Here is a 21240-nt window from a genome sequence, read left to right as displayed (position 1 = left end):
ATGTTCATTAAGTTAGTGTTTTATTCCTTTACTATACAAGTGTTATTACAATGAACTGTTCCATTCAGTAATTAAAAATCCAAACAATGCCAGTGTCATTTTTGGCATTTTTTGTTATAACTGTATTAATACATAAACTCATATGATTGTGTTATTCATTTTAAAATATTTAGAAAAATTAAAATTCCATTGTATTTGGGGTTTTTTATTATTTTTGTGTGTGTGGTTTTTTATTTTTGTTTTTCTTACATAAAGCCCTTTTAAAATCTGATAACCACATATGAGCAATGACGAAGGAAAATGAAAAATGATGGCACTGTTCTTACAAAGATCTGTTTGGAAGTGGTATTCAATGTAGTGTAAACCCATGAAGAATGTTAAGTTTAGTACCAGAACTATATTACCAGTTTTTCTGAAATTCATTTGTTGGATAGCTTTACAATGATAATATGAATTCCAACCTGGTAGCTAAGTAAGAGTTTAGTGTTTCAAAATTAAAGTACATAAGTTGATCAGAAATTCTAGAACCTCATGCAAATTGTTGAGTAAAAGACATGATGTTATTGCTTGATATGTCAGTAGCCAAAGAGAATAAATCTAGATGTAGTGTCAGCTGGGCTGCATGCCAGCAAATTTCAATGTCACTATTTGGACAATATTAAATATATTTTATCCCTTTAGTTTTTAAACTTTCACATTTTCTTTTGTTCATTTTTCGTTAAATAATTCTGTAGGAAGGGCAGAAGTGGGAAGAGCAACTGCATGTAAGTGTCTCTTAATAGTCAAGAAAAGCAAAAGTGCAATCAAATCCCTGAACTAGTGACAGCTAGCATTTGCGGCACCCACCCTTGTTAACACATATAAGCCACATACAACAGTACCAAACCCGACTCTGAAAAAGGACTAAAAAGTGGCCATTTACCAGCTTCAGTCTTGCTTTCCTGGTGAGCTTTGTTCAGGTAGTCTTTCCATACAAAAGTTCGCTGTTGGATTGGAGCTTAAAAGATTAAAGGCTTCCCCCCCCGATTGTATTACATAGCTTCAAGTTCAAATATCATCATACTTTATCAACACAATTTTATAAAATATTACCTCATTTCCTAGTTACCTTCATTATTCTTAATTAGCTATGCAGAAAGAGAAAAAGAAAAATCTCTCATGCTACTTTCCAGTTATATTAATAAAAGTATTAACACAGTGCATTATATGCTCTCTAATTTCACTATTGAGGTCTACCATTTAGATCAAGTTTGCCATTCACTGTTCCAATTTCTCTTTTAACCTGCCTACCCTAATTAAGTCCATGCAAGAGGAAGCTTAAAGATCAAGACTATATATCAAATACAGTTGTACCATCTTTTTTTTTTTTTTTTTTTTTTTTTTTTTTTTTTTTTTGAGTGGTGAGGCGCGCACACATGTAATTTTTAACACAGGGAGTTTTACAGAACTGGAATAGAATTGCTTGGTCCCACAAAGTTCTTCTGCTTTAAAAATGTCTTAACCCAAGAGCACTAATTCCAGACAATTCCCTCTTTAGTAGAATGATTATCAAACATTGGGAAAATAAAGGATTTGAAACATTGGTTTTTCTTCTGTTGTTCACACCAACACTCATTTTTCTACCCTGTATTTTCGGTAAGCTTCCTTTGGACCCTGAAAATAAGCTGGGAGAGAGGAAAAAAAAACCAACATCATTGGTAAGTTAGATTATAACACTTTAAAAGTGGTTTTGTGCAACTGCATTACGAAATTCCAGTTTGCCATTAAAAGCATGCAAAGTAACGAAGATTTTCTTTCCTTTGATTCCTTACAGACATCAGGAATTCTTTGCAAGTCTTTTACATTTGGCAGATTTGTGCATGTTATATAGACTATTGGCTTATAAATTGTCTCCAGGCTGGTACTGTGGTTCTGTAGCAGTAAAGTAGTCCTCCAAGAAAGACTGTATATATTCAAATGTTGGTCTCTCATCAGGGTCCTTCTTCCAACAGAGTTTCATTAACTCATGGAGAGACTCTGGGCAGCCTTGTGGGCAAGGCATCCTATATCCACGTTCCACTTGTTCCAGAACTTCCCGATTCACCATCCCTAAAAGGAAAGCATTTTAGCTCTAAATGACATTATACAAAGAACAGTTTCCCAAAATTTTTCAAGTGTCTCTCCAGCTGCAATGCACGTGAATCTACCATAACAGAACCTTTAACGAATGCACTTTATAACGAATTAATTTTTTACATTTTGCATTAAATACATTTTCTGAAAATTATTTCATTACACTGGTAATTCCTCAATATCTGGTCCTTCTTCCATTTGTACACTTTCTCATTCATATCCTTTCCCACTGCCTTGGGTCTGTCCTTTCAATAAGGAGACTCAAGCACAAATACCTTCTGCCTGCCTTAGGTTCCATTCAAGGACCACTTAATTTGAAATCAGGCCAACAAAAAGGCATTTTATGCCTAACAGAACCGCCTTACAAATTCCAGTCACGGCAAAATATTTGACAAAATATGTTACATATGCTTAGTTTCAAAAACTGGTCTAGCAGGTTCATGCTACCGATGCTCACTGTAGCCTGGGAAAATGTCAAAAGTAGAAATTTCAGGAACAGACAGATAGGAAAACATAAGGATACCACCTAATCTGAAATGAACTATCAGTCACATTTACAAATGCTATTATCTTAAAACACTTTAAAAAATATATAATAGTTAATCTGTAAATAAAACAAAGTAGCTTTGTGAACAAAAGAACCAGTGAAGCATGACTAAGTTTTTGTCTCTGCTTGTCAACTGTGGGCTCTGAATGAAGGCAAAAAGTACAGAAGGTAGCTTCAGAAGCACAGAATACAACAAAGAAAAGAAAAATCTATTATATTTTCCTCTTACCTGGATATGGCACTCTCCCCTTTGTTACCAGCTCTGTCAGTAAAATTCCAAATGACCACACATCTGACTTGATTGTAAACCGACCATATAATGCTGCTTCTGGAGCAGTCCATTTAATTGGAAATTTAGCTCCTACAAACATTGGGAAGACAGATACTCAATTTTCCCTTGCTTATGCATCATTTGCTTACACTTCAAAATATTTTAGAAAGAATACTGCACTCGAAAAATTTTTACATTTTGCTTTGTTGACAAAATGCGAGGTGGTTTAGTATTTTAGTATTTCAAACTGGAAACCAGTTTCAAACTAGGGGAGTGACTACCAGCTACAATTTTTGGAAGCAGCTAAGACATCTGGGATTCTTAATTAAATATATTTCAAAAAGTGGGATGATATTCAGAATCTGATGAGCAACCTCTCTGGAATTTCAGCTCTCTTCAAAATGTAGCAAGTTTTACCCCCCAAAAATAACTAAAAACATTCTTGAAAACATAAGCAAACTGCCAGACAATTTTGAACATTAAAAAGTTTACTAAAATTCCACTTAGGCGAGGGGACCAGTTAAACATAGCTGTGAAAGCACATTTATATGCATAATCTTTATTCATCCAGACAGAATACACAGACACACTCTGCTAAATATAATAGTTCTAAGTAATTTGAAAGTAACTGGTCTTATTTATTCAGTAAATAAATCGGTCTTACCTTGTCTTGCAGTGTACTCATTGTCCTCTATTAACCTTGCTAAACCAAAGTCTGCTATTTTACACACAAGATTGTCTCCTACAAGAATGTTAGCTGCCCGGAGATCCCTGTGGATGTAGTTCATTCTTTCAATGTAAGCCATGCCATCAGCAATCTTAAAAATAAAGTTTTATTAAAGATTATTTTTCATTACTATATAAGTTTCTCCCAAGCATTAAGCTGTACCCCTTTATCTTAACTCCATTCTCATTGTGTAAGTATAGGAAGTATAGCACGGCAAGAGCTTGTGACAGCACTGATGAGAGTGTGTCTGGCTATACCGTATCTGCTAATTGGGAACTATACTGTTTCTTTTTGAGAAATTACAAACCTACAACACAAGATGTAAGACAGAACAGCATACAACAGCCAGAGTGCTCAAGGGCTAGTTTAGTTTAGTTGATATGTCATATACTTTTAAATCTCTTTCCTAAGCAATAAATCCAGTTTTCTCGGTTTATACAATGTACCTGAGCAGCCATGTCCACAAGCTGTGGGAGTTTTAAGTATTTCCCTTCTCCTTCTTTAAGGAAGTCTAGCAAGCTGCCTGTAAAAGATGACACATTTGGGGAAAAAAAGGACAAAATCCAAAACATTAATTTCACCTGAAAACATGAATGATTTTTTTTTTCCTAGACATTACAATATAGACATTCATCTCTCAAAATCTGTGTTTGAAAAACCTGTCATTTAACAGAATACATGACTCAATGACTATACCTGTAGTTGACTCTGCCCTGATAACTAGTTAGTGCAAGTTTTATTCAAGTATTTTGGAATCCATTTCAATAATTCAGCTAACTAAACACTAATAAAACAGACTGCTGCTTGATGATTAAATGGCAATACATAAGGATTTTTCCCAATATTCCTGGTATCAACACACTTCCTAGTTGGACTTTTTTCCACAGTGAGATTTATAATTAGAGAATAAAACACCTCCTATCCACTACTTAAATTTTTTTGCCAGCTCAATTATATACGAAAGAAATGATTCTGAAATCATTGCTTTTATTTTTGCATTGTCTTCCTTACAGGGGAAAACCAAACTTGCATTATTCCATTCTTTACTATATATTATCTTCTCCCATTTACATAATGCAATCATTTCCAGAACATTACAACATAAGTAGTATTTGAAATCAGTTCCAAGGACCTGTGCTCCTTTTAAGACATTAACCTTTACATGCATGGTAAAACTTTGTCTCAGACATAAGAACTTTCCTTACAGGTGTTATTAAGCCATAAGGGTATAGCAACGTGATCTCTTTCTTAAGAAACTTGTGAGGACTGATAACTAATCAGTCTCATCACAGTCAAAATTGCAATGACAAAATTGCAAGTGTGATGATGGTGGGGAAAAACACACTGAACTGCAGATCTTGCAGTGGATTCATGGCTGTAGCTGTGAATTAGATACCTCTGATGTGGTTTTAGTCACTTGCTGTATTTTTGCATTGAAAGTGAAAGTGTGGCAGGCCAGACCCACACTGCTGGTGATGTTTGCTGGGTGTGTTTGCACAGACTTTTCTCCAGCTTGGTTCATGAGCTCAAAGGACTTAAGAAGAGCAAAGATTTCATGTTTACCTCTAGTAACTGGTCCACATTGGAAAAAAATTTTGGGTACTGTGCAGTTCATACCCACCTCTTTCCCTTGTAAAAGGAGAAAGAAAAAGAAAAGGAAAAAAAAATGTTCTACTAACTTTCAAGTATGAACCACCAAAGAGGTTTTATGCTTTTGGTAAAATGTGAGAAGTTTTCGAAATGAAAACAGAGGCTTCCAATGGCATTTTGAATCCGTAACTTAGATAAACATGCAACTACTTTTCCAATTCTTTACTTCTGCTTTTGCAAGGTAATATCCCAGTTCCGGTTTTAATCTTTACTTTTTCTTAGGCAGAATACTACAGAGCTTTTTTTTTTTTTTCCCTGACTGTCTGGCCAAAACCTGGTTTCTGAACAATGAAAACTGATTTTACATGGCAGCTTTAAGATCTGACAGAGTGACTGTCTAGTGTTATTTAGGAACAACACCACAGAAGGAACTTTTTATATTTTCTACTCCTTTCTACCTTTTAAAATTATACAATGCCTAAAAACCCCATCCAAGCAGGAACACCCCCCCCCATATCTGTGGCAGAGTACTGAACACAAGCAGCCACTCTCTTGGACTTTAAGACTGTTTCTATTTCTTATAAGGATAGCAAAATTTCTCTGTGAGGTGAACAGAAGTCTGCATTTTATAAAACTGGAATAATTGACTTGAAAATCTGCTGCTTCTTAACACTAATATGCTTATGATGTTTATTTCTACATTCAGCCTAAATCTCTATATGTCTGTTTCAGCAGCAGGGGGAGGGGGAAATGATATAGAGCAAGGGAAGAAGGATGAAAGACCGAAAACAAGGAGGTAAGGGAGGGAGTCTAGAAAAAACCCTCAAGCTTTTTAAAATTTACTATTACACTCCTGGAAAAGAAAAACTAAAAAAAAAACCAAAAAAACCCACCTCAACAAAAAAACCCCAACAAACCCAAACCCAACTGATTCTGTTGCTGTGAGCACGATCTGTCTACAGGCAGGTGTATTCTCATAATAATATTCCCAGCTATACCATCCAATTTAAATGAAACAGGCAGTACACACTAAAAAAAATGAGGGGGAAAACCCCCCAATCTTGTACTTGGAAGATTAGCAAGGGTGACAGAGATGTGCAAAAAAATCATGCCTCCACCCACGATCTAAATCAGAACTGCTTCAAGTAGGTCAAGCGTTGCTCATTTTAATTTAATCAAAATTACCACTTCCACTCCAGTCAGCTTAAACCTAACATTAATTAAACATTTAGTTTGTTGCTGGGATCTTAAATAATCTTTTAAATGTAGTATCTTCAAACTGTTCTGTAACACACCTTTTGTCATGAATTCAGTGACAATGTAGATTGGTTCCTCAGAAACGACGGCATAGAGCGGAACAAGTTTGTCATGTCGTAATTTCTTCATGATCTGAGCCTCCTGCAGGAAAGCTTCTGGCATCATTGTACCAGGTTTTAGTGTCTTGATCGCTACTTTCGTGGTTCCATTCCATGTTCCTAGAGAAAGAAATTAGATTTTATTCTCCTGTATAATACTGAAGAGATTTTCTGTTGAAACTGCTTTTTGCTTCCGTTTTGTTAGCTAACAGTATAATTATAAATTACAACTATATTGAATATTATTTTTACCTTTATGTGACTGATTGTAATTGGTACTTTTTCTGTTCAATTCTTTATCAGATTATCTTTTTAGATCCCAATACTGATTTACTGAAAATACTATTAAAACATTCACGTGAACAACTGAAAGGTGTCACATTAAGCTCTTACCCATCCATACTTCACCGAAACATCCTTGGCCCAACTTAACTTCCAGCCTCAAGGATTCTCTAGGAATTTCCCAGGCATCTTTTGCTAGTCCCTGTGTTTGTGGTTTCACAGTGGGACACACGGTTGTTAGCTTATGACACAGCCCATCAGCATGTTCTGGAAAATGGAAAAGATAAGCTTTGTCATTAAGCAGGGGTTAAGGCTATAACAAAAGTAAGATCCTAATGTTGATACAAAGAACTAGTCCATTTACTGTTTGTCAAAATAAAGAAGAAATTTAATAATTGTGAATTTTAAAAATAAGCTACATATGCAGGTTTTTTTCCTCATGATAGTCACAAGGTAGCATTGGGACACTAGAACTTGGGCTTACCTCTGTAGTGTTTCACCAACTTCTGCAGAGACTCAAATTGTGCTCTAGTTGTGATATAGTATCCACCATTGTCAAGTTTTCTGATTTTGTAGTGTTTCACATTATCACCTCTGACCTCATCCCAGTCACGTATGGAAAGGGAGTAAGCACCTAGGAAACAAGTCATACTTTGTTCTTCACCAAAAATTTAAAAACGTATTTAATGTATCTCCCCCACTGGCACTATACACATGTGCACATGCATATATAAAATGTGATAGATGTAAAAATGCTCATTATGTCCACCTTGGTGGAGTGGGGAGAGAGAAGAGATATACATACCTTTAGTGGTTTCGCTCTCTCTTACTAAGAAAATACCACGCTGGTTCCCAGGATTTAAAAGTAGCCTTTCTGCATCCTTCCTGCCCATTTTACCAAAATACCACCTAGAAAATGTTAAAGGAAATATGTGTAAGTAAAAGCTTCCTATGCTTTGGTAATCATACAAATACAAGATTTAGAAATCGCAAGCACTGACTGGACTACTAATATCCCAAAGCAGTTACAGAGCAACAAAAGTAATGACATCCATATAATCAAAATATTTAGAAGACCTATTTCTATATGACTCTCATTTCTATTGTTTGCAATATACATGTAAAGAGGCCTCTATCTGCAAATACTGTGTTTTTCTGATGGTTTAACAATGGACAGCAATGGTACTTAACATTGAAAGTAACTTCTGGTTAAGGAGTTCACAGGTCAAGCTGAATCAGATGACACACTTTGGTAGCACACTCAAAACACTGCAGCAGCTGAAACTAACTTCTGTAAGAAGTTTTGGCTGTATGTTAGAAAACCATATTTAATGCAAAGTGGGCGTGCATAAATATCATTGGATCACAGGTTTATTCAGGTTGGAAGGGGCCCTTGGGAGGTCTCTGGTCCAGCCTCCTGCTGCAAGCAGGGCCAGCTGTGAGTTCAGACCTGGTTGCTCATAGTGTTGTTCACTCCAGTCTTGAAATCCTTGAAGGATGGGCCCTGCACAGCCAACCTGGGCAACCTCTGCCCCTGCCTGGCTGTCCTCAGGATAACAAGGTTCTTCTTACATCCAGGTGGAACATCTCCTGTTTCAACTTCTATTGCCTCCCATCCTTCTCTATCTCAGTAGAGGGAGCACTTTTTTCTACTGATCATTTAGAAACAACCCTGTGGTAGGCATCATTTACTTCTCTGAGTAACACTCCATCTTTGTTGCATCATTCTGATACTGAAAAGTAAGCAGATGTTTTAAAACACCACCTGCATTTTTGCTTGCCTTAAGTTCTTTCACAAAAGGAGTTTCTTCTTCTATGTTCCCACACTGTGCTTATCCTGAAGAACAGCCTACGTACAGCTCTGTCCTGAGCTAGTGATAATTTTAAGATCCATCTCCCAGTGAAACCCCAGACTTTGGAATAACACTTATTTCTAACTATATTTTATTTTGGTTGTGTGCCTCAGAAGTCACCATGAAGCAGATTTGGCTTCACGAGTGTTGGGAGAAGAAAAGTAGTGTTGGAAACTGCTGCAAAACAATGGTTTTGTGGGTGAAACACTTGGCAGGGGAAAAAACGTAGGCAAGGAGGGATCATTTTGTTGGCCTGTGAACAGAATGGCCTGTGCAATCACTTGGGAATTTGAAACTTATTCTTGCTTTTTATTGTATTTGCAGTTTGACTGTTTAAGTAGATGTCGAAAGTTAGAATCAGATATAAGACTACATACACTTGAGACAATTTGGATGTAATCAATAATCTTATTGAAGCAAACTTGAACCCTAGTTAATTACTTCACATGAAAATGCCTCTTCCCCAGACTACTACAACAATTTACAAACTATATTGTAAAGTGCTATTTTATTTCATTACCTACAAAATAACAGTAGGGTTTACTTGTTCTTTTTATGAGCATTAAACATTTATACTACAGTATCATTCAAAAGGCACATGGATAACATGGATCCCATCATAAGCAGTTTGTGATATAAATGCCTTCAGCTTAGAAAAGACCACTTAACGAAAATCCTAGCAACTTGGGGCTGCGTATTGTTTTTGCACTTGTAACTCCAACTGCAATCACAACACAAAACCTATAAACGCTATCAAAGCCCAGGGCTACCAAATGAACTCTAAAGCAAATTAACTCTATTCTGAATGCTGTGATGATATTTTAAAAAATTAGCGCTAGTTCTTTAAAATAGTTTAAAAAAGCTTCTTCACTCATCACACCTCACTCTCACCTCCAGTCATCACTTAAACCTATGACAAATCCCACCACCCTGTTTTGCTAGTCTTTAGGAGCAATACTTTCTTGGCAGAAACACCGCATTCTTAGTTTGCAAAGGGCTACTGTTTCCATTTTACCACTACTGCAGCTGTAATGACAATATGCTTTTATTGCATAGTTAAAAAAAAGAAAAAAACAACAAAAAATGCCCAACTTTTTTCCAAAAACAATCTGAAGTCAATGATTTTAAAAGCAGCTGAAACTCAAGGGCATAAAATAACAGTGCATCTTTGATGCAATCATTTTTTAATAGCAAAGAGCCAGGTGAAAGCAGGAGCAACATGCTAAAGTCTCAGCTTGAGATTCAGGAAACATCTTGGAAATCGGGCACTTTGCCCAGAAGAGCAGTAGCAAACACAGAAGTGTGCAGATCACATATCAGGGAATTGCTTACCATAAGAGCTGCGGAGCTTTATATTTCTAGTACAACAAATACAACTAATCCCTTGGAATAAATATAACCTGAAACTGTACCCCAACTCACAGTTCCCACTGTTACTTTATGTGACTTTGTAAGCACTCTGTGATCTTCGTAAATAAATGTAGGAAGTACTGGTACCCAAAGCAACACAATTTTCCCAATTCATAGTAGCTCTTAGTGTGCCTAACAATTTTGTCACCAAAAAGTTGTTATAGATTAATAGATTAGTAATAACTGTCCACACAAATGATTTTTTAGAATGTAAGATTAGGTGCTACCAAGGAAATAACTGATCTTGAATTAGGGTTTGGCAAGCAAAAATAAGGATAAAAACCTAGAATTGATGGTGTGTGAACTCTTTAACTAAAACCCATCCACTTTTGCTTTATATGAAACACAATGCATGTCCCACAATTCTTATATTCATTATTGCATTCTCCCATCCTTTCTCCTTTAGCCCTACATATGGCAAGCAGACATAAAACATTTGCATGACTGCCCACCTCACACTTACTACTAATTATACCTTCGACATCATCCAAGTAGCACTGCTATCCTTCAATTTGCAGTATCCTACTTTACCCTTAAATGTTACATACACTGAATTAAAGGAATAGTGTCACTACAGGGCACAAAGTGTAGAATGCATAATAAGAACAGATTGACAGGATACAATGTCTTACTCTTCTGCTTGAATAGAATCTGCAGGAGCTACATAATTGCTTGGGATGTAGCCTGTTTTTCCTGTAGCAATGGATCTTGCTTCCCACCAGTCTCCTTCCCTGCAATGAAACATCAGTTATCTCTTCCACATATAAATAATACATCATTCCCTAGCACCTATAACATCCTCACATATGAAAGACAGGTTAAATTTAGGTAATGTGTTATTTTAATTATGAAAGCATCTAAAATAGTTTGTGCTGCATCTAAATATATTTTTCTTTTCACTGAGTTTGAATAGTAAAGGTTTGGGTTTTGTTTTTTTTTAAAACATAAAAATAATTTATCACTATATGCAGAACGCAAACCTATAACAAAACATTTTATGGCAGAGATGTGTAAATAAACTTCCCAGTTCTCTAGTCTTCATCTGCCTCTCCCAGATCATTCTGCCTGTGTGCTGACAGTGAGCAATAAAGGAAGCAGGAAGTCAGCTAATAAAATTAGAGAACCGGACGAATGAAAGCTGCTACATATATGAATTAGAACTATTACCACAGCCAAAAGCTGCACGTAAAGAAATCTGCAGGGTGAACAAATTACTTCCTTTTCACTAGACTTCCAGAAATCAGGCTGTAATACTGTTAACGGTGCTGCAATTGAACTAGGACATCAAACTACTAATAAACTATCTGAGCACGGATTTACTGTGGAGGCCAGCTAGACGCACTTCCACGGCGAGATGTCCCTGCCTACAGGCAGTGCACTCACCTCCAGCATTTGCCAGTGCAGTGCTGCTGGCTGCACCCACCTCCCCACAAGATATGGAAACCTGTCAGAGAGAATCTGCAACGTGCAGAGCCTTGGATGGGACAGTATGTGTCTCCACCTCTGCTGCCTTGCTGGAGCAGGGAGTGGAAGGATGCCACCCAACCAACTGAGGACGAGAGGCTTAAAGTTGTCCCAGTCGCTACAGTTCTATATCTGCACCCAAACCATGAGCTCAGCCTGAAGGTTGGTGTCTTACCACTATCAATACTTTAACCCCATGCTTGTTGAACATTGCATGCATTCAAGAAAAAGAAAAAAAAATAAAAATCTACTCTTCACTGAAATAGGATACACGGATTTCAAGAAGAGTTGAGGATCTATTTATTCCGAACAACAACCAAGTGAAGTCTGTGAATGAGAACACTTACGTGTTATTTATTATCTGGAACCGTTCACCTTTCTTAAATGAAAGGTCATCTGTAGTTCTAGCTTCATAATCATATAAGGCCACAAATACAGTAACACCACCTTAGGAGAAAGAGAAAAAACCCGTATGATATAGCAGTAACATTGCAACACTTGATTTAAGGACTTATCTGTGGAACAGCTCATCAGTTTTGATTTGGAACCAACTAAACACTCTGGGTTGCCTCTCATTTTGGAAGCTGGATCAACAATCAGCTCATTTCTTAAGACAGCGGAAAGCCTATAAACAGACACCCTAAAAATATGCTTCCACACCACAAAAGACAGCTAGATACATCACTGGAAGTACATTAATAATTAGAGCACTTATATACAGAAACCTGCACAACATATCAGCAGTAAAAAAAAAAAAGAAAAATCTAGCTTCTTTATTAAACTAGCTTCTTGTTAAGAGATGCAATTCTAGAAGATCCTACAACACCACAACAGTAAACAATCAGAAGTAGTTTCCTGTTGAACTTAGCTATAAATAACTGATGTGTTCCCAGCTTTCTGAGGTTACACATCAAGATCTACTCAAGGAACTGGACCAGAAATAAAAGTATTCTGTCGGGGACAAAGACATTTCTCTGCTTTAGGACTAGTGATTTTCTTAACTCCATCAAGTCTCCCCACCAGTGAAGCAGACCCTTGCTGAGGATGATCCATCAGGGCATTATTCTAGAGAACAAGGACTGAGATAAGTCACAGGACGAGCAGCTGCACTCCACCAGCCCTAAGGAATTTGCCTCCCCATCCCACTTCTGGTATAGGGCATGTTGTTGAACATGTCCCACAAACAGGATACTCGTGTGACAGATGGATGGTAGTGAGGCTCCTATACTTACAGTAGGAAAACTTTTTCTATACTTAAAAGAACTAATGTATAAAACTGGGCTAAAAGAGAAAGAGGGAAAGGAGAACAGGCTATATGAAATGTGCAAGCTACGAGCAAAAATAAAAAACTATGCACCATAACTAGGAGAAAGTTAAAATAGAAAACTGCAGATGGGCAATTCAGAAGGACTTTTTAAGCTCTAGAAATGCCATTTCACACTCTAATGGACATTCAGGAAGCCTAATGATAGTCCAAGCAATAACTTATTTTTAAATGTATACTATTACATCTCTAACATCATCATAATGTAACATATGTACCAGGATATACATGGAAGACCACCAACAGAAACATGTTACGTCTAATTTTATATCTTATACTTAACACAACAGTGATCAGAAAGGAAGAATATATAATGCAACGGGTATTGTCTACATCTAATATTCTTTTGCAGTGTGTACTTTCTGATGTAACAGGTCCCAATCACTTAAATATTTTCATTTGATTTAGGCTTCCTGTGATTACAGTCTCTCAGCAGGCCTCAGATGGAAATGAATTTACAGTTCCTCTAGGAAAAACAGAACAAAAAATCCCCACAGGAGGTTAAAGTAATTGAGGTGTTTTTTTCTGAAGTGTGATTTATGAACTGAAAATGAATTAGAATATTCCCTAGAAGTTAACAGTTCCTAATCTAAGTTAAAAATCAACACAGTTCTACCAATTTTTGCCTGCATAACTACCTTACTGCATTATTTTGATGACAAAACCCGCTACATGGAGCAAGAAAATTGTAGGGATACATACCATATTCGCACAAACAGAAACCAAATGTTACAGAAATAAACCATCCCCAGAGAGTTCTTCAGCAGATGAAGAAAATCAACTCTCAAGTCACAATATCACAAGTTTTTAACTGCATATAAAGAAACTGGGAGACTCCAAGAACTTAAAAATAAACTGTACATCTAGAAAGATACTGCTGTGGGAACAAGAGAAAGATTAATTCCTCTAGACAGTGTAGCACTAGTCAAAGTAATGGATTCAAATGTAAACCATGCAATAAAAGAATTATCAGTAATTATCAATATTTATGTACTCTTAATTATTTTTAAAGAAAGAACTGTAAAAGCTAACATATAATCCTTGGAAGGTTTTGATTTCAGCAATTCAGCTGCCATAAAACCTCTTTATTCTCACTCACAAATGTTATTTATTTCATGGCAAACGATAACGAAATACTTAAGGAGAACAGCATCAGCACAGAATGTTTTTAACAAACAGATACTGCTCAAATGATTTTTGAAGTCTCTTGCAGCTGTTTACTTTGTGAATCACTGCAAGGTGATCTTGTTTAGCTATTTGTGGTCATAATACTTCCCTTAAAGTTTATCCTTTCATTAGGTCAGTATTCCCATCCTCTAAACAAGGACTAGTTTTGGAGAGAAGACTTTACTTTCTTGTTCAGCATGAGGATTACAGAGCACTAGTGCTTACACTGCTTCATGGAAGGCAAGAACAGCAGTCCATTTTTCTGTTTTGATTTTCAGTAATAGTCTATGAATTCCAAGTATCTGATGACTGAGGATGTGTAATACAGGAGCAGTGTGACTAACTCAGATTTTTTTTTCTCCTTTCTGCTCTAGAGGAATAAAAGATGGCTCCACTCTTCCCAGCCTCACTACAGGTCACAGTGACAACCATATCATCCCCTTGTCAGACATCACTGATGGACTGGGTAAGTACTACCGACACTTATGTCCTGTTTGACAAGCCCATCTATTCTCCTCTCTTGCAAAACAAAGGGCCACAGAATGCGATCCAGTGTTCTATTCGTCACAGATAGGAAAAGCTTAGAGCCAGAAGTTTTTCATCTTATACATTCACAAAAACACCCAATTTTGACTGATCTGAAAATTGGTACTGAATGTACCAGTTGCTGGTGCAATTTTTATTTAAAACAACAACAACAACAACAAAACCCAAAACAACAACAAAAAAAGTGTGTGTGTTTGTGGATGGGCTGGTTTTACAAAATGAGGACAAATTATTACATATTCAGTATCATTTTACTTGATTGCAAAATGATGGGGGTGTTCACCCAAATCAGTTTGCCTGGTGATAACTGAATCCACACTGATGAGATATTAGACTATCTTTTCATGAGAAATCTCTCCTGTTGACTCTGGTCCAAGATATAACATGCTTAACTACCAGCAGGAACAGGGACAGGCAAGAGAAATTCCCTTCTGGTCTCTGCAGCAAAGGATTTGTGGTACCTGCGGGGGGCCTACATCCCTGATGTCTGGCAATGCCCAGGAGTGCCTGCATGCACTGCTGGAGGTTCCCACGTGAACAAAGAACCAGATCTACTAAGAAGAAATACACAGAGTTTCTTTGAAGAGATGAAGATTTGTTTAAGCACAATAAACTTTTTTTAGTGGAGCTAATGAATAAAAAGAAAAGCTGCCCTTATTTCATTTCTCCATATGTTCATCCAAAACAGGGGTTCAGAGCTTACTCAAAAATTTTGAGATAGGATAGATGCTCATTTTAATTATTTGGTTTTTGATGAATTCCCAAAAAGGGAATATGAGGTGATCATTACCCAACAATTCATATTTGGTTTTCTGAATTGCTTAATGTCAAGGCCACAGTGGGTTTTCATGGATCTCAAATTTCTTGTGTTTAAAAGATTTTTAAATGCTACTGTAACGAAGCAAATATTTAAGCACTGTATTTGTGCTAATATTAGGGGTTTGTGGGAAGACTAGGAATAGACTAATAAGGAATTACTCACCGTGTTTTGTGAAGTGTCTGTGCAAAGCTTCTAGAATAAGTTACTCTCTCCTTTCTTTCTCAAAAAAGAATGAATTACGGCTTCCTCTCAAAAATACCCAGAAAAACTAAGTGAACTACTGAGATTAGCCATGTGCACAAAATCAATGTGTATGTAATGAAGTTTTAAGATTTTCATATAAAGGTGGGCTTATAACATAAAATGTGTGTATTGCTTTAAAATGCTCTATCTTCAGAGACTATATCTCAGCACCTAGTAAATTCTATTTTTACATTTTCAACTTTGGTTTTAATATGACCAACAACAATCAGAATTTTGCTGTTTTGTTTCACGCATATTGTTCATATAGTAAAGTACACAGAATATACTGCATATCCTGTTTAGCTTTATAAATGAACAGATTTAATGTTGCATTAATATAAGTAACTTATAGGTAATCAAATAAGTCTGAAAAACAGCTTAAACTATACATTTCCTGAGTTTGAAGTAGTTTTCATTTTGCACCTCTCTCCAAAAGTTTAAAGCCATTACCCCATGTGCATCCCTTCAATAGCTTAGAACTTCTACCACAATTTTATCAACTATTCCCATTACTGCCTGCCATGGTTTAACCCCAGCTGGCAACTAAACACCACGCAGCCGCTCACTTACTCCCCCCCACCCAGTGGGATGGAGGAAAGAATTGGAAGGAAAAAGGTAAAACTCGTGGGTTGAGATAAGAACAGTTTAATAGAACAGAAAGGAAGAAACTAATAATGATAACAACAACAATAATAAAATGACAATAATAATAATAATACTAATAAAAGAATTGGAATACACAAAACAAGTGATGCACAATGCAATTGCTCACCACTCGCTGACAGATGGCCAGTTATTTCTTGAGCAGCGATCCCCCCCAGTTTATATACTGGACATGATGTCCCATGGTATGGAATACCCCTTTGGCCAGTTTGGGTCAGGTGCCCTGGCTGTGTCCCCTCCCAACTTCTTGTGCCCCTCCAGCCTTCTTGCTGGCTGGGCATGAGAAGCTGAAAAATCCTTGACTTAGTCTAAACACTACTCAGCAACAACCAAAACCATCAGTGTGTTATCAACATTCTTCTCATACTGAACCCAAAACATAACACTATACCAGCTACTAGAAAGAAAATTAACTCTATCCAGGCCACAACCAGGACACTGCCTTTAATAAGTCTTGAATTTCTCTGTGCTGTGATCCTACTCCCCTGCCCACAAAACCAAAAGCCAAAACACCCAACACCCAAGCCCCAGTCACTAGGGAATATGGGCTGAATTATTATCTGAGCAATAAACATATTAGAAATCAGAAATCCCTAAAAGGCAATTTATTTTAAATTTGCAATTTATTTCTGTGTGGCAAGGGGTATAGTATTTTTTTTTTTTATATGGCTGTCAAGCTTTACTACTACTAACAGTAGCAGCATCTTATGTAACACTCACCTGTTAAAGTACTCGGATATGGACTTGGCACAGCTGAAAATGAAGATGATGCTCCTCCGAAGGGTGTCATTCCTGAGGGCCCTCCAAAAGGAGTCATGGAATGACTATTAAAATTAACTGCTGATCCCTTTATTGATGGTGACTGTGTTGCTTGGCTGGAGTCTGATCCATAATGGCTGACATGGGAAATAACAGGTTCTGGAGTATTATCAGTTCTGTATTTCATGGCTGGACCTTTATCTTCTTTGCTTTTAATGCACCCCATGGTTGCTTCTGTGAGAATGAGGGGAAAAAATAAGTTCATCTCCATGTTCCGTCTTTCAATAGTTAACACAGAAGATTCCCCAAAAGTTACTGAAAATGTTGATTTATTACTGGTTGAAAAAACCAAAACAACCCCAAGCAATTGCTCCCATGTGCAGTTTATAAACTGATGAAAAACTGCTCTGGAATAAAATCTAAGTCATTCCCAGACTAGAGAGGACATAATTATTTTCCCTTACAACAACACATACTAACAGCATATTTGGATTATTCTTCATCCCCGTTCCTTGGTGGACTGTAAATGGTAAAAAAGAAGAAGAAAAAAAAAAAAAAGAAAAAAAAGAGGGAGACAGGCAACAGACAAAGAAAAGACACTGAAGACTTCTATAGCAGGATGGAAGGGGAAACAAAGGTGACAAATCCTGAGTCAATTGTATGAAAAAAAGCCAAAGCAATTACACAAAGAAAATGAGTGGAGCATTCCTACTTCCTTTTTTAAGCATCTGTGCAATATGGTCATGACCTGGTGATGGTATTACAAATAATATCTTTAAAGACGTAGAGAAGTTTTCATCCATTGCCAGCCCCCAAAATACAACTCACAAACAAACCTGGCATATTCATGGCCACAGGATAGGGTTAAACTCTAAAGTCTAACTAGAGCTAGAAAAAAAATTTAGGAGAGTAATTACATCTGTAGTGGTTTAGAAACTGAACTGTGCCCAGACAGGTTACAATCTATAGCCCTGACGGCCCAAGATCGCCACCAGCTCCCACTACAGGCAGACTGTGCCAGAGCTGTTTACTAGGGGGACACTATTACCCCCTGATGGAGGCAACCAGAGAGGAGATGTGTCATCAACAATTAAAATGACTGTGTCTTAAGAAGTCACCATCTGCCATTTATCAGGTGGTGACAACTGATAGCAGGCCTTTTCTGGCTTACCCTGGTGGGGAAATAAATCAGGAAGAAAACAGGAATCTCTATTAGATGCAGCACTAGTCTGGCATGAAAATTCCTGTATTCTTGGGGGGGGAAAAAAGTTAAAAAATCTACTTTAACTTCAAAAGTAGAAACCTCCACAGAAATAGGGAATCAGTTAAAAAAAATAAACAGCAGCAGTCTGAAAGCATTAAAAATATTTGATAACTAGAACAAGATTTTCATGGACCTTAACTAACAATTAGGGAAACACAGTGTTTTCCATTGTGTGCCTATCTATTTATTTCCTTTTCAGTTCTCTCTTACCTTGTTAACTATTAGAAACAGAAATAGGGAATAAAGTAAATCTTACTAAACAAATGCTGCCTTAATATAGTCACACTGAGAGAAACTAGTGCCCTCTGTATAACTAACCATTACAATACTGAAGATCCTGTAATTTCCTCAAGAACTCCAGCAGAGTTCCTGCAAAGAAAGTGGTCCATAGCTGGTGAAACACCATATGAAATTTACTGCTCATAAAGATTAAGAATATTCACCCTGTCAATTCAGGCCCTAATGCTGTAATGTAATACAATTACTGGTGCAGAAACAAGCAGCAACAAAGTCAAATGACTGCCTTTTTACAAATCTCGTCTAAGAGTTTTACACAGAATAATGAACCATCACAAAAGCACACCTTAACTTTTTTTTTTTTACTTCTGGTACTATTATTGCCAACTTACTAATTGTGCACAAATGTTAATAGAGCAAGACTCAAATACATGCATGAAGAATGTAGTGTGTCTAAATACTTTACAAAAGATGCCTTACAAGCTACAGTAGAAAAGCCAGTTATTAATTCACAATATAAGTCAACCAAGCAGCCAATCACGTCTTTTAATTTCTCTACCACTGCAAATAGACATTGTAATTTGAATCACTTTTTTTTGGCCACATGGCTGCCTATTGTGAATTCTTGCCTTACTCTGAGGCCTATTTCTTTGATTCTCTTTAAAAAGCCACAATCAAAGTTTTCTGACATTTGTACGATTACATGTTCATCAGAAATATTTATCCTCCCTTACTTGTGGCATTTGGTTAACTTATAACAGGCTGATAAGACTTCAAGATTAAAAAAAACCCCAAAAAAATGGATAAAAACCGATTTACCAAGTCTGGTAAAACTGCTGGATTCTGCCCATGGTATTGCTGATTTGATTAAATGGCCAGTGACAAAGCTACCCTGTACTACAGTTATAACTGCTATCACCCATACATGCTCACCCACTTAAGCTGTGGTTAGCAGCAAGAAATTACCATTGGTATAGTTCAGTGCCTCAAAAAAAAAAAGCCCTTACTGAAGACCTGAATTCTTTCTAGGGAAATAAAGTCAGCCTTTCCCTTGCTTCTCCCCTCCCCAGCCACTTCACTGTTAAAGTAATCTTCTTTCAGGGGTTAAAGAGATTAACAACAGAGATTCAATCAGCACTTCAAAGAGAAAGACATTCAGAAACAAGGAGACAAAAATTTAAAAGCTCTACTTTTATAACTGCATACCCGCAAAACAAAATTAAGGAAGTAAACTCGTTGGTTTTAAAAGTCAAAAACATAGGTGGAAATTACTATAAAACACTGTATGCATTTATGAGGAGGAATTAGAGGAATGAGGGGAGGGAAGATGACATAAACCAAGAGTGAGTAGTAGAGAAGGGAAAAATGATTGCTCACCGTATGGGGGGGGAACCCAATGACCTATTACTGTTTAGTCTTGTAATAAGTTACTGGATAAAGAAAAGAAATCCCTAAGCAGCTGGTATGCAATGTTGGATTTGATTATTCTGGTACTGCATTTGGTATCAAAAATGTATGTAACTGAAACATATTTACCACTATTTTTATCACCCTTTGTCTGACTAGCAACTATTAAGGAACACATTTCTGTCATAAAATTCATGGCACTCTTTCAGAGGCACTGAACCCTTTTTAGGAATAGCTACAGATGAGAAGTTCCTGTCTGCTCTGTAGAAGTCCATCTATTCAAAGAAATGCTGGCCTAAGGTATGTTATTCACAAGCCACTGACTTCCCACTAGTTAAATCATTATTTTAGACTAGACTGGTGTCTGAAGCAAACTACTTGAGTAACTTCAACAGCTTGTTCTTTCTTTGAAACAGTACTCTCCTATTGGTTCTGATCAGCATGCCCATGCGTTTGATGGGGGGGTAAGGAGTCAGCTTGCTGAAGGTCTATCAGGAAACCATGTTCAGAAAGGCATGGACTAAAAGCACAGATGTCTTGTTCCACCTTCTAGATGAAACCAATCCTATGTTAGAATGTTTTCAAGAAGAAACAGAAGCTAAAATGATTACTGGAAGGACAGCTGAAGGTTAGCAGGATGACCACAAAAATCAACAGAAGAATGAGACTCCTCCAGGAAGTAGTCATCAAATGAGATTTTAGTGACATCTAATTTGACTTGGGCTTTTTGGAGAAGTCCCACAAAGGGCAAAAGTTCATTGTCATTCAATACTCTACAAACACCTCAGACAATGACAGAGGACCCTTAATAACCCCTCTGCCAAACAAGAGAGCTCCACAAAAGTCAATGCTGCCCTCTTATCTTCCCAATTCCGTTTTATAGCAGAGTGCTGGACTATGAAGAAAGCTTTGCTCAACAACAATTGAAAAGTGGGGTCAGTAAAGCCTTTGGGGTGGGTTTTTTTCTGCTTTCCTTTCAGCAAGATGACCTACCAGCCCAAGAAAAATGAGTTTTTCCTCAAGAGCCACCATATCCTAGGATACTGACAAACAGTTCCCTTGGGGTGTCTGCGGCCTCATCCATCCAGCCCAAAGAGGTAGGTGTCACAAGGGAACCACTCATTCATCCAATGCATCTTTGCTCTTTCCAGTTGATAGTTACAGAAGTTATCTACTCATTGGTTCCTTGGGACACAAGG

General features: G+C 37.0%; 1 protein-coding gene across 1 annotated transcript in view; it reads right to left on the bottom strand.

Annotated features, from left to right (window-relative positions):
* Positions 1-702: 702 nt before the first annotated feature.
* YES1 (YES proto-oncogene 1, Src family tyrosine kinase) overlaps positions 703-21240 on the bottom strand; it is a 55827-nt gene continuing 35289 nt past the window's right edge. The window contains exons 2-12 of the mRNA XM_049828961.1: positions 17095-17367; positions 11959-12058; positions 10780-10878; positions 7690-7793; positions 7369-7518; positions 6996-7151; positions 6543-6722; positions 4104-4180; positions 3595-3748; positions 2889-3020; positions 703-2088 (exon numbers count right to left, since the gene is read on the bottom strand). Of these exons, the coding sequence (XP_049684918.1) occupies positions 1880-2088; positions 2889-3020; positions 3595-3748; positions 4104-4180; positions 6543-6722; positions 6996-7151; positions 7369-7518; positions 7690-7793; positions 10780-10878; positions 11959-12058; positions 17095-17359 (1626 nt within the window). The 5' untranslated portion in view covers positions 17360-17367 and the 3' untranslated portion in view covers positions 703-1879. The remainder of the gene's footprint in view (positions 2089-2888; positions 3021-3594; positions 3749-4103; positions 4181-6542; positions 6723-6995; positions 7152-7368; positions 7519-7689; positions 7794-10779; positions 10879-11958; positions 12059-17094; positions 17368-21240) is intronic.

Source organism: Accipiter gentilis, chromosome 2 (genome assembly GCF_929443795.1).
Source record: "Accipiter gentilis chromosome 2, bAccGen1.1, whole genome shotgun sequence".
Classification (NCBI taxonomy): domain Eukaryota; kingdom Metazoa; phylum Chordata; class Aves; order Accipitriformes; family Accipitridae; genus Astur; species Astur gentilis.
Note: the sequence above shows the minus strand (reverse complement) of the source record. Positions and strands in the feature narration are given on the sequence as shown.